General features: G+C 49.0%; 1 protein-coding gene and 1 pseudogene across 1 annotated transcript in view; one reads left to right on the top strand and one right to left on the bottom strand.

The window, feature by feature from the left end:
* The window catches only part of slc26a10 (solute carrier family 26 member 10), a 129324-nt gene that overhangs the window by 83196 nt on the left and 33001 nt on the right, over positions 1–13127 (top strand). Inside the window, exon 11 of the mRNA XM_070869296.1 lies at positions 2158–2264. Within this exon, the coding sequence (XP_070725397.1) occupies positions 2158–2264 (107 nt within the window). The remainder of the gene's footprint in view (positions 1–2157; positions 2265–13127) is intronic.
* Positions 9224–9457, bottom strand: LOC139241044 (U2 spliceosomal RNA; annotated as a pseudogene).

The raw sequence follows: 13127 nt of genomic DNA, 5'->3' as shown, positions 1-13127 counted from the left end.
AATTGGTTTATTAGCAAAGGTTTAACAATCACACTACACATTACCAGTTCATCCACCAGGCTCACAACCACCTGCCCCATCATGGATCCCCCGAATCCAACTGGCTGGGGTTTTATTGAGTCTTGTGAACATCACGTGACTGGCTGAGCCACTCACAATGCAACAGCTCGACAACCATTTTGAGCACAGCGTTCAATCAAGTGCCCCTTTCTGGTAAGTCGCCAGAACCCACAAATTTCCGAATGAAACTTTAAAGTAAACTTCATTCAAATTAAAATTTGGTTGCCGGGGGTGACGATGCACTCCAGTCCCTCCGGCGCGCACCTCTCGCGGAAGGCCACGAGCGTACCGCTGGTCAACAGCTCTGCAAACCTGTGAGCATACTCACGGGTGCATACATCACACTTTGTTGTGCAGCGGGTCCACTTTAAGAAGTCTAATGACTGTGATTTATTTTTGGCTTGCAAGCCATCTGGTTGATTTTTGGTCTCCTAAACTCAGGGCTGCTTGGAGCGCCCCCTAGCACCACCTAGGTTAAAACAAATCAGCAAACTCAATACAGACCAGGGGCTCGAAACTGCGCAGTGCCCTGTTTGGGGCACAAAAGTCTCGCCGGGCGCCACCCAATTGATCCCGCCGGGAACTTGCGGTTTAGCGCTCCAAGAGGGAGGTGGAGCACTAAATCAGGCGCTACCACTTCCCTTCGGGCGCTAAAGGGAGCGAGAGGGACGGTATCGGCAGAGCGCTGACCAATGTTCTGTGCAGTGCCGCCGGTTTCACAGGCTCCTTCCCTCATTTAAAGGGAAGGGCCAGGGCTGGGGTCATTGGAGGCTAAGGCCGGGAATGGTCATCGACATGCGATACGCGCAGAGCAGCCCCGAGCGCTCAGAGAGGGAGCAGGGCTGATCAATCACGGGGCTGGGAAATCAAAATACAGCACACTGGGAACATTATTAAATGTTGGCCTACCTGACCCCCACTGCCTTTAATTAGCGCTCCCCAAGCGGCCAACCGAGGTCACAACGCCTCCTGCAGCTGCCGTTGTTGACGTCCGGCGATGCTGCAGGGGGCGGGAGCGAATATCACGTCTGGGGCGGTAACGGGGCGCTGCGCATCGGATGATGTCATGATCTCCGGAGCGCAGGAGATCGAGGCGGTAAGTGTTAGCGCCCGCGCAAAACCGCCAGGGAAGTTCGCGGGCATCGGTGAATTTGCCGCTCCCAGTCGGTAACCCATTAGCGCCCCGTAGGTGCTAACAGGAGGCACAAAGGAGGCCAATTTCTCCCGCCAGGGATTGAACGTGGAGCCTTCCTTTTCTGTACAATATCATTATATGTTTTATCAATGTTTACAGAATTATATTTTAAACATTTATATTTCTGGTCTATTTTCCTGTCATTAATAGTTTGACCTTAAAGTGTTGCTGCTACCCTTTCCCAAGAACTGGCATTTATATAGGCCTTTCATATTTATATATATTTATATAGGCCTTTCATTTTTATCCCTAGGCCAACATCACTTTAAAAAAAAAACAGATGATCTGGTCATTATCACATTGCTGTTTGTGGGAGCTTGCTGTGCGCAAATTGGCTGCTGCGTTTCCCACATTACAACAGTGACTACACTCCACAAATGCTGCAGGCTGAGGTGAAGCCACCTCTTCAGCTGGCAGTGTTCTGGGGGAGGGCGGGGGAAGAGGAGGAAATTGATGGCTGTGGGTCCCATTTCTTCCGTTTTGAGGCATCCTGCCATCTCCGTCTTTCAGATGAGACGTTAAACCGGGGCCCCGTCTGCCCCCTGAGGTGGACGTAAAATATCCCGCGGCACTATTCGAAGAAGAGCAGGGGAGTTATCCCTGGCGTCCTGGTCAATATTTATCCCTCAATCAACATAACAAAAAACAGATTATCTGGTCATTATCACATTGCTGTGTGTGGGAGCTTGCTGAGCGCAGGTTAGCTGCTGTGTTTCCCGCATTACAACAGTGACTGCACTGCAAAGTACTTCATTGGCTGCAAAGCGCTTTGACGTCCGGTGGTCATGAAAGGCGCTATATAAATGCAAGTCTTTGTTTCTTTCTTTACTGTCCTATGGCACACAAGGCATGGTCTTTATTGTGACTGTTCAATCCCCCCTAAATTCCCTGTCCTTTTTCAGATGGTCTGGGTGGTCACGTGGCTGGCTGTAATCACGCTAAACGCGGACCTGGGACTTGCCGCGGGGGTCGTGTTTTCGATGATGACTGTGATCTATCGCACTCAGAGGTACCGTAATCAGTTCCTACAGCACAGTTAGCATTAGATACATCACCAAGCGGGTCAGCCGCAGTGAAACCTGACCTCGTCTGGGGCCCTTGCTGGTGCACAGTTGGCTCAACTCCTGGCATATATTTTGCTGTGCGCAAGTTGTCCTACTGCAATTATATAGGGCCCTGGTGAGACCACACCTGGAGTATTGGGTACGGTTTTGGTCTCCTTACCCAAGGAAGGATATACTTGCCATTGAGGGAGTGCAACGAAGGTTCACCAGACTGATTCCTGGGATGGGGGGATTGTCCTATGAGGAGAGATTGTGCAGACTAGGCCGATATTCTCTAGAGTTTAGAAAAAGGAGAGGTGATCTCATTGAAACATACAAAATTCTTACAGGGCTTGACAGGGTAGATACAGAGGATGTTTCCCCTGGCTGGGGAGTCTAGAACCAGGGGTCACAGTCTCAGAATAAGGGGTCGGCCATTTAGGACTGAGATGAGGAGAAACTTCTTCACTCAGAGGCTGGTGAATCTTTGGAATTCTCTGCCCCAGAGGGCTGTGGAGGCTCAGTCTTTGAGTGTATTCAAGACAGAGATCGCTAGATTTTTGAATATTAAGGGGATCAAGTGATATGGGGACAGTGCAGGAAAGTGGAGTTGAGGTAGAAGATCAGCCGTGATCTTATTGAATGGTGGAGCAGGCTCGAGGGGCCAAATGGCCTACTCCTGCTGCTATTTCTTATGTTCTTACATTTTTGTATTGTTGGTTATAAACGTAAGTTCACCAATCCCATGCCACCAGAGGAGAGCCATGCTTGTAGATTTCATTGGGTGGGGGAATCGGTATTCCCGTATTATAGCACGACCTCTGACCCACACTCCCTTTGACCATGAATCAGTGAATTTATCCCACGGTAAATACTTACCCCAGTCTGTGTGTGTTCACATATATTGGTAGGTGGGTATATGTGCACAAATCATTGAAGGTGGCAGGGCAGGTTGAGAAAGCGGTTAAATAAAGCTAACGGGATCCTGGGCTTCGTGAATAGAGGCATAGAGTACAAAAGCAAGGAAGTTATGATGAACCTTTATAAAACATTGGTTCGGCCCCAACTGGAGCATTGTGTCCAATTCTAGGCACCACACTTTAGGAAGGATGTGAAGGCCTTAGAGAGGGAGCAGAAAAGATTGACGAGAATGGTTCCAGGGATGAGGGACTTCAGTTACGTGGATAGACTGGAGAAGCTGGGGTTGTTCTCCTTAGAGCAGAGAAGGTTGAGAGGAGATTTGATGGAGGTGTTCAAAATCATGAGGGGTCTGGACAGAGTAGATCGAGAGAGAAACTGTTCCCATTGGTGGAAGGGTCGAGAACCAGAGGACACAGATTTAAGGCGATTGGCAGAAGAACCAAAGGCGACATGAGGAAAACTTTTACGCAGCGAGTGGTTATGATCTGGAATGCACGGCCCGAGAGGGTGGTGGAGGTAGACTCAATCGTGGCTTTCAAAAGGGAATTGGATAAGTACCTGAAGGGAAAAGATTTGCAGGACTACGGGGAAAGGGCGGGGGAGTGGGACTGGCTGGGGTGCTCTTGCAGTGAGCCGGCACGGGCTCGACGGGCCGAATGGCCTCCTTCTGTGCTGTAACCATTCTGTGATTCTATTCTATCTTCTAGAATTTCTGTAGGAGTCAGATTTTACCTGTTTTGAACACCAGCTAGAATGCAATTAAACATTTCGAATTGATTGGCCACAGATTTTGTGTTTTATATCCAGTAGCATACGTAGATATTGGCCCTGAATTCGTGGCCCCTACGGGCGAGCACGAGGCGCGTATGCGCCGGAACTTGCGATCTGTCAAGACTTGACAGACGGCACGTATGCAGCAGTAATCATAGGCAGTGCCTCGCAATCGAGGAAGACTTGCTTCCACTCTGAAAGTGAGTTCTCAGGTGACTAACCGTCCAATACGGGAATTACAGTCCCTGTCTGTTATGTATGTACAATAAATGCACCACGAGGCCTGAGCACTGCAATTCAAACTGTGTGACCTTTGTCTATTTATTCAGACTCCAGAGTGCCGGAACATTCTGCTGCAAACCCTTTTATATACCTCAGCTGGTGGGCTACACACATTACATGTACACATCACACCAACTCCGACAGTTACGCCCCGTGCTGGTGGGCTACACAAGTTGCATATACTACACTGTCACAGATGGGACAGACTGTCGTTGAGGGTAAGGGTGGGTGGGACTGGTTTGCCGCACGCTCTTTCCGCTGCCTGCGCTTGGTTTCTGCACGCTCTCGACGACGAGACTCGAGGTGCTCAGCGCCCTCCCGGATGCACTTCCTCCACTTTGGGCGGTCTTTGGCCAGGGACTCCCAGGTGTCAGTGGGGATGTTGCACTTTGTCAGGGAGGCTTTGAGGGTGTCCTTGTAACGTTTCCTCTGCCCACCTGGGACTCGCTTGCCGTGAAGGAGTTCCGAGTAGAGCGCTTGCTTTGGGAGTCTCGTGTCGGGCACGCGGACAATGTGGCCCCGCCCAGCGGAGCTGGTCGAGTGTGGTCAGTGTTTCGATGCTGGGAATGTTGGCCTGGTCGAGGACGCTGATGTTGGTGCATCTGTCCTCCCAGGGGATTTGCAGGATCTTGCGGGGGCATCGTTGGTGGTATTTCTCCAGCGATTTGAGGACTCCGAGGGTGGAGAGTTGGGCTTTTTGCCCAACTTCTGCCCAGCGAATGCTCACGAAATTGTTACAACAGGCCTGCTTTTATCAGTGTAAGAATTTTAAAGGACAGAAAAATACATTTTTTTCAATAATTTAAACATTTAAAATCCTGTTAAATAAGGTAAGTTTATTGTTAGACTCTTTAAAATATGTAAATTTATTTTTCAAAAAATTAATTTTTTGTTTTAAATAATGAATTAAATTCCATTTTGATTCATTTTAAATATGCGATGTTTCTTTTTAAATTTATTTTAAGTAGTTTGTGTGTTTTGGGTATTCCCATTCATAGTTACGGTGATTCTGTACAGAAGGAACTCAGCACCAGTATGATTGGGAGTAGTTGGGCCGGCCCACGTGATCCCAGGGACGCTTGTGATGTGTCTACGTCCCTTGGATACGTAGGTCTTTACGCAGGCCTTCGCCTATACACCCAGGACCCCAAGTCCCCCAACCTCTTGCATCACCAGATCAGTTCATAGAAACATTTCAGGTCGGAGGCATCCGCGCGTGGGAAGCTTCCGTCCGCAATTTCTGAACCATTATTTAGACGTCCACTACCTGGTAAAAGTTCTCATCCATGGAGCTCAAATATTTAACTTCAGGTCGGGAGCAGCAGGAATCAGGATTTTGGCTCCCCATTATGAACAATAACCATGCTTCCACTGCGTATTACTTGCCACAATTAAAACAATATTTTTTCATAAATGTTCTTCAAATGAAATATCATTGCCTGAAATTGCTGACAGTGTGCTGGCCAATCAGAGTTTTAGATTTAATTGAACCACGTCCAGTTCCATTTCAAAGGAGCATTGCCCCCCCTCTAGTGGCCAGATGGAGAATTACACGGATGGCCTTTTCTACCTGGGCTTTCACTGAGGTGGTGGCGGGTCGCATGCTGCGGGATGGAGTCGAGAACACTCGAGTCAAAGGCAGAGTCTCGATTGAGGAGATCTTCGAAGTGCTCCTCACAGCGGGCCCTGACTGCCTCGGTGTCCTTGATGAGTGTTTCCCCGTTCTTGGCCAGGAGTGGGGTGGGGGCCTTGGGTGCTTGGACCGTAGGTGGCCTTGACTGCGCTGAAGAATCCTCGCACTTCATGGCTGTCGGCCAGCTGCTGAATCTCCTGTGCTTTCTCCACCCACCATCTATTCTTTAGGTCACAGGTTTTTTGTTGGACCTCGGCCTTCAGCCGCCTGGAGAGCTGCTTTGCTGCTCCCGAATTGGGTTGTTTTAGGGTCAGAAATGCCCTGCGCTTGCGATTTATTAGCTCTTGGATCTCCTGGTCATTCTCATAAAACCAGTCCTGGTGTTTCCTGGTTGAGTGACTGAGCATCTCTTTGCAGGCACTGGTTTGGTGGCCTGGAGGTCAGACCAAGCGCTGTGGGCACTATGCGTCTCGGGGTCATCGAGGGTCGACAGGTTAGCTGTGAGGCGCTGGCTGTACAGCGCTCTCTTAGCTGGGTCATTGAATGCCCCGGCATTGATTTTTCTGCGGCATAAACTATAGAACCAATGGGAACCTGTTCAACCTTCGTCGCCTCCAGGCTAGATCCAAGACCGTCCCATCCTCTGTCGTCGAACTACAGTACGCGGACGGCGCTTGCGTCTGCGCACATTCAGAGGCTGAACTCCACGTCATAATCAACATCTTCACCGAGACGTACGAAAGCATAGGCCTTACACTATACATCCGTAAGACAAAGGTCCTCCACCAACCTGACCCCACCACACAGTACTGCCCCCCGGTCATTAAAATCCACGTCACGGTTTGGACAATGTGGACCATTTTCCATACCTCGGGAGCTTATTATCAGCAAGGGCAGACATCGATGACGAGGTCCAACACCGCCTCCAGTGCGCCAGCGCAGCCTTCGGTCACCTGAGGAAGAGAGTGTTCGAAGATCAGGCCCTCAAATCTGGTACCAAGCTTATGGTCTACAGGGCTGTAGTGATACCCGCCCTCCTGTATGGCTCAGAGACGTGGACCATATACAGTAGACACCTCAAATCGCTGGAGAAATACCACCAGCGCTGCCTCCGCAAGATCCTGCAAATCCCCTGGGAGCACAGACGCACCAACGTTAGCGTCCTCGATCAGGCTAACATCCCCAGCATCGATGCACTGATCACACTCGATCAGCTCCGCTGGGCGGGCCACATTGTCCACATGACTGACACAAGACTCCCAAAGCAAGCGCTCTACTCGGAACTCCTATACGGCAAGCGAGCCCCAGGTGGGCAGAGGAAACATTTCGAGGACATCCTCAAAACCTCCCTGATAAAGTGCAACACCCCCACTGACACCTGGGAGTCCCTGGCCAAAGACCGCCCTAAGTGGAGGAAGAGTATCCGGGAGGGCGCTGAGCACCTCGAGTCTCGTCGCCGAGAGCATGCAGAAAACAAGCGCAGGCAGCGGAAGGAGCGTGCGGCAAACCAGATTCCCCACCCTCCCTTTCCTTCAACCACTGTCTGTCCCACCTGTGACAGAGACTGTAATTCCCGTATTGGACTGTTCAGTCACCTGAGAACTCACTTCGAGTGGAAGCAAGTCTTCCTCGATTTCGAGGGACTGCCTATGATGATGATGGAGAATTTCAGGGCGGGTTTTCCTCACGAATAGCATTGGCTCACTGTTATTGTCAATCGACAGCTGCTCCTGCCCCTCAGTGGTGAGTTTAACCATCACAAACTGGACTGGAGCCCTTAAGTATTCACGATGTGCCTGTGTTTTTCAACATGGGTTTTAGATGGATAGAAAAAAGATATTATGTTGGGCATTTTGAACGCTGAATATTACAAAATATGATTAAACAAGTTGTATGTGGCACTTCTTAATTCGCAGCATTTTGGGGAAAAATAATTTATAATTCAAATTTTTATTGTGGAGCAGAAAAAACACTTGTATTGAGGTTCCACCATTTCAGGCCATTATTTGTCATAACGTGTCACAACCAACATCACTAAAACAGATTGTCTGGTCATTGTCACATTGCTATGTGTGGGAGCTTGCTGTGCGCAAATTGACTGCTGTGTTTCCTACATTACAACAGTGACTACATTCCAAAAGTACTTCATTGGCTGTAAAGCGCTTTGGGATGTCCGATGGTCGTGAAAGAACATAAGAACATGAGAAATAGGAGCAGGAGTCGGCCATTTGGCCCCTCGAGCCTGCTCCGCCATTTAATGAGATCATGGCTGATCTGGTTTTGGCCTCAACTCCACTTCCCTGCCCGCTCCCCATAACCCTTTACTCCCTTATCGTTTAAAAAACTGTCTATTTCTGTCTTAAATCTACTCAATGACCCAGCTTCCATAGCTCTCTGAGGCAGCGAATTCCACAGATTTACAGCCCTCTGAGAGAAGAAATTTCTCCTCGTCTCAGTTTTAAATGGGCGGCCCCTTATTCTGAGCCTATGCCCCCTAGTTCTAGAGGCGCTATATAAATCCAAGTGTTTCTTTCGTTATAAAAAGATGGGAACAATCGGGGCATTCATTCATAGCCAGCATGTAGGACCTGGTGCATTGTGGGTGTTATTCACACAAGTGAGAGACCCATGGGTCTTCATAGACATTCTCATTAGAACCATAGATGTTTACAGCACAGACGAGGCCATTCGGCCCATCGTGACGGCTTTTTGCTAGAGCAGTCCAGAACTAACCCATTCTCCTGCTCGCTCTCCAGAGCCCTGTATCTTTCTCTCCTTTAAATATTGATCCAATTTTCCCTTTAAAAGGTGCTTTCGTATCTGCCTTAAGCACTCCCTGTACCAAAACAATCCATGCTCCGATAACTCTCTGCGTCAAGAAATGTCTCCGAACTTGCCTCTTCAGTGTCTTTGTAATAACTGAATCTGGGGATGGATGAGCCGAGGGAAACAAATTCTGGTGTTACCAAAGAGACATGATAGGAATTGAGCGTTTTGTTTCAAAATATTTTCCACCAATCTGCTCTAATAGGACCATAGGAACAGGAGGAGGCCATTCAGCCCCTCGGGCCTGTTCCGTCATTCAATAAGATCATGGCTGATCTGTATCTTAACTCCATTTACCCGCCTTGGTTCCGTAACTCTTACTATCCTTGCCCAACAAAAATCTATCGATCTGAGGTTTGGCATTTTCAATAGATTTTTTTTTTTAAATTCGTAGCCAATCGTTCCAATTCTTTGTCAAATCACAAACGCCAGAGGTCACCTTGCACATGCCAAGGATCACTCTGCGCCAATGCTCTTAGCCAAAAGGCCTAGAGCCACTGCACCGTTCCTGGAAGTACTGCAATACCAGGTTCGTGCCATGGAGGTGGATGGGTCAGGTCCCCCACACACACCTCCGTGGAGGTGGATGGGTCAAACCTCCCCACCCACCTCCTGTTTCCAAAAATGCAAGCATATACCTTCCTGACCAGGGAGAAACCACCCGGAGGTCATGGTGGCTGGTCAGAAACGGTACTACACTTGATCTTAGCCAAAAGGCCGAGATTCCCAGCCTCGACAGCTTAATGGGGGAGAGAGAGTTCCATATTGCCACGACCCTTTGTGTGAAGAAGTGCTTCCTGACATCACCCCTGAACGGCCTGGCTCTAATTTTAAAGTTATGCTCCCTTGTTCTGGTCTCCCCCCACCAGAGGAAATAGTTTCTCTCGATCTACCCCAGTTGTATCAGCAGGAAGATATCGATCAACTGGTCAGGTGGGCAGAACAGTGGCAAATGGAGTTTAATCCAGAGGAGTGTGAGGTAATGCATTTGGGGAGGGCTAACAAGGAAAGGGAATACACATTAAATGGTAGGACATTGAGAAGTGTAGAGGCACAAAGGGACCTGGGAGTGCATGTCCACAGATCCCTGAAGGTAGCAGGCCAGGTGGATAAGGTGGTTAAGAAAGCATACGGAATGCTTGCCTATATTAGCCAAGGCACAGAATACAAGAGCAGAGGGGTTATGCTTGAACTGTATAAAACACTGGTTAGGCCACAGCTGGAGTAATGCGTGCAGTTCTGGTCACCACATTACAGGAAGGACGTGATTGCACTGGAGAGTGTACAGAGGAGATTTACGAGGATGTTGCCGGGAGTGGAGAATCTTATGAGGACAGATTGGATAGGCTGGGCTTGTTTTCTTTGAAACAGAGGAGGCTGAGGGGAGACCTCATTGAGATGTATAAAATTATGAGGGGCCAAGATATAATGGATAAAAAGGGTCTATTTCCCTTAGCAGAGGGGTCAACAACCAGGGGGCATACATTTAAAGTAATTGGTAGGAGGTTTAGAGGGGATTTGAGGAGAAATTTCTTCACCCAGAGGGTGGTGGGGGCCTGGAACTTACTGCCTGAAAGGGAGGTAGAGGCAGAAACCCCTCACCACATTTAAAGGATACTTGAATGTGCACCTGAAGTGCTATAACCTGCAGGGCTAGGGACCAAAAGCTGAAAAGTGGGATTAGGCTGGATAGTCTCTTGTTGCCGGCGCGGACACGATGGGCCGAAATAGCCTTCTTCCGTGCTGTAAACTTCTATGATTCAATGATTCTATGTATCGTATTTGCTTCATGGGTTCTTGGCTTAAGAATTCACAGCTACACATTTGATGTAAAGAACCAGCTGTTTTATGAGCAAAGGTTTAAACAATCAAACTGAACCCCACCATTCACCCACCAGACTCACAACTACACGCCTCATCGTGGATCCCCCCGAACCCAACTGGCTGGGGTTTTATTGAGTCTTGTGAACATCACGTGACTGGCTAAGGCACTCCCAACTCAACAGCTCTACAACTATTTTAAGTTGCCCCTGTAAATCAAATAAATCAAGTGCCCCCTGGTTAAAAGCGGGGGTGGGTGGGCACTAAAACCGACACAATTAAACAAATTAAACTTTCGACATTAAACGGTCAAATTAAAATGTGGTTGCCGGGGGTGATGATGCACTCCAGTCCCTCTGGCGCCCACCTCTCGCGGAAGGCCGCGAGCATACCGGTGGACACCGCGTGCTCCATCTCCAGGGACACCCTGGCTCGGATGTAACCGCGGAAGAGAGGCAGGCAGTCGGGCTAAACGACCCCCTCGACCGCCCACTGCCTGGATCGGTTGATGGCCCCCTTGGCCGTGCCCCGGAGCAGTCCTACGAGGAGGCCCTCGGACCTGCCCGCTCCCCTCTGCACAGGGTGCCCAAAGATCAGGAGTGTGGGACTGAAGTGCAACCAGAATTTGAGGAGCAGCCTCTTCAAATGTTGGAATAGGGGCTGCAACCTCGCACATTCGACATAAATGTGGAACACGGACTCCTCCAGACCGCAGAAATTGCAGGCGGCTTGGGAGCCCGTGAACCGACTTGCACGGGACTGCTCCGTGCAACACCCTCCAGGCCAAGTCCCCAATAAATAAGGGGAGAACTCCCGCGTAGAGAGCACTCCATCGGGACCCCCGCCTCCTCCGGGCGGCAAGGTGGTGCGCCATGGCGTGTCCGGATGGCAGCAACAGTTCTACACACCTGTGTGCATAGTCACAGATGCATACATTCCACTTATCAACTCGTGTTATGAACATGAATCAGAGCTTCCATCCCGTGCAAGTGGCACTTGTCTTGTGTGGAACAGTGTGATGTCACAGAAACATTGCTGCATTCGTGTGCCTGGGTCTTAACAAGAACTGCGTTCACTCTGCAGCATGGCACTCAATGCTGCTCAAGGTCTGTCTGACCATTCCCTCTTCCGATTCCCTACCAAATTTCCAGCTCACAGCACGCATTGTGGTTGTGCTTGGAATGGAAAAACGGCCAGCGACTCAGTCGGATGTTGAGGCCTGTGTCTTTGCAATTGCAATGCATTGCGACTGCCCTCAACTGCCTCCAACATTCAAATGAAGAGGCAAAATACTGCTGGACGCTGGAACTCTGAAATAGAAACAGAAAATGGCAGAAATACTCAGCAGCTCGGGCAGCATCAAAGTCCGTATCATTCAGTTTCTTTGCAAATCGCAACAGTTAGTTAGGATTACAATGGAAATTGAAACTGTTTTATGATGTACTGTACGGCCACCCTCAACATTCACAGAATAATTTTACTCATACGGGCACATGCTGTTTAACTCAAAAAAACATACGTTGGAAACATCTGTAAAGAAAGACTTGCACTTATATAGCACCGTTCACAATCTCAGGACATCCCAACGCGCTTTACAGCCCATGAAGTACTTTTGAAGTGTAGTTACTGTTGTAATGTAGGAAACGTGGCAGCCAATTTGCGCACAGCAAGCTCCCACAAACAGCAATGTGATAATGACCAGATTATCTGTTTTTGTTACCTTAATTGAGGGATAAATATTGGACACATACCGGGGAGAACTCCCCTGCTCTTCTTTGAAATAGTGCCGTGGGATATTTCACACTGCGTTTCCCACATTACAACAGTGACCACACTTTCAAAAAGTACTTCATTGGCTGTAAAGCGCTTTGAGACGTCTGGTGGTCGTGAAAGGCGCTATAGAAATGCAAGTCTTTCTTTCATTTCTTTATAATAGTGGAAGCTGAACTCTGCCTTGGTTCAAACTAACAAGCATTGTGAATTTAAAATGGAACTGTGTTAGCCGCTTCTGAAAGGAATTATTTTGCCGTACGTAGGAAATGAAAGGGAGAAGGTGAAAGAGCTCCCATAGTGCACATGGTTGGTTGTGTTTTGGCATAGAACAGCGCCCAGAAAGTTATATATTTTTACAATATTTTTTGGTCAATTTTATTCTCACGAGGTGACGGATGTTAATACTAGAGAATGGAACATTTTCCATTTCACTCACCTAACGCTCCCAGGTCAGATATCGCAAAGCCCAGACGCATTGCAAAGTTCCCTCTCCCCTGCCCTAGCAATGTGCCTCAGTCCTAACCACCGAAGAGCCCTCTCGACTGCACCAGTGTGGCACTTTGTCCCCGTACCAGCCAGCCTGTGGCCCCTGAGTGGGATTGGCAACTTAATGCCAATTCGGCACAGTCGGTAGGATTGTCCCAATTGAGGCCCTTGCAGCCAACAGATCGAGAAGATTGGCATCCCTGCAGTCTGCGCTGGGTTTGACCCGTGTTCCAGAAACAAAAGGGTCAAACGATTGTGCCAGCCAATGCCCCAGTATTCATTTGCAGAACACCTCCGTCAGCGTCACCCCGGGCTT

The sequence above is a fragment of the Pristiophorus japonicus genome, chromosome X (genome assembly GCF_044704955.1).
Source record: "Pristiophorus japonicus isolate sPriJap1 chromosome X, sPriJap1.hap1, whole genome shotgun sequence".
In the NCBI taxonomy this organism is placed as follows: domain Eukaryota; kingdom Metazoa; phylum Chordata; class Chondrichthyes; family Pristiophoridae; genus Pristiophorus; species Pristiophorus japonicus.
Note: the sequence above shows the minus strand (reverse complement) of the source record. Positions and strands in the feature narration are given on the sequence as shown.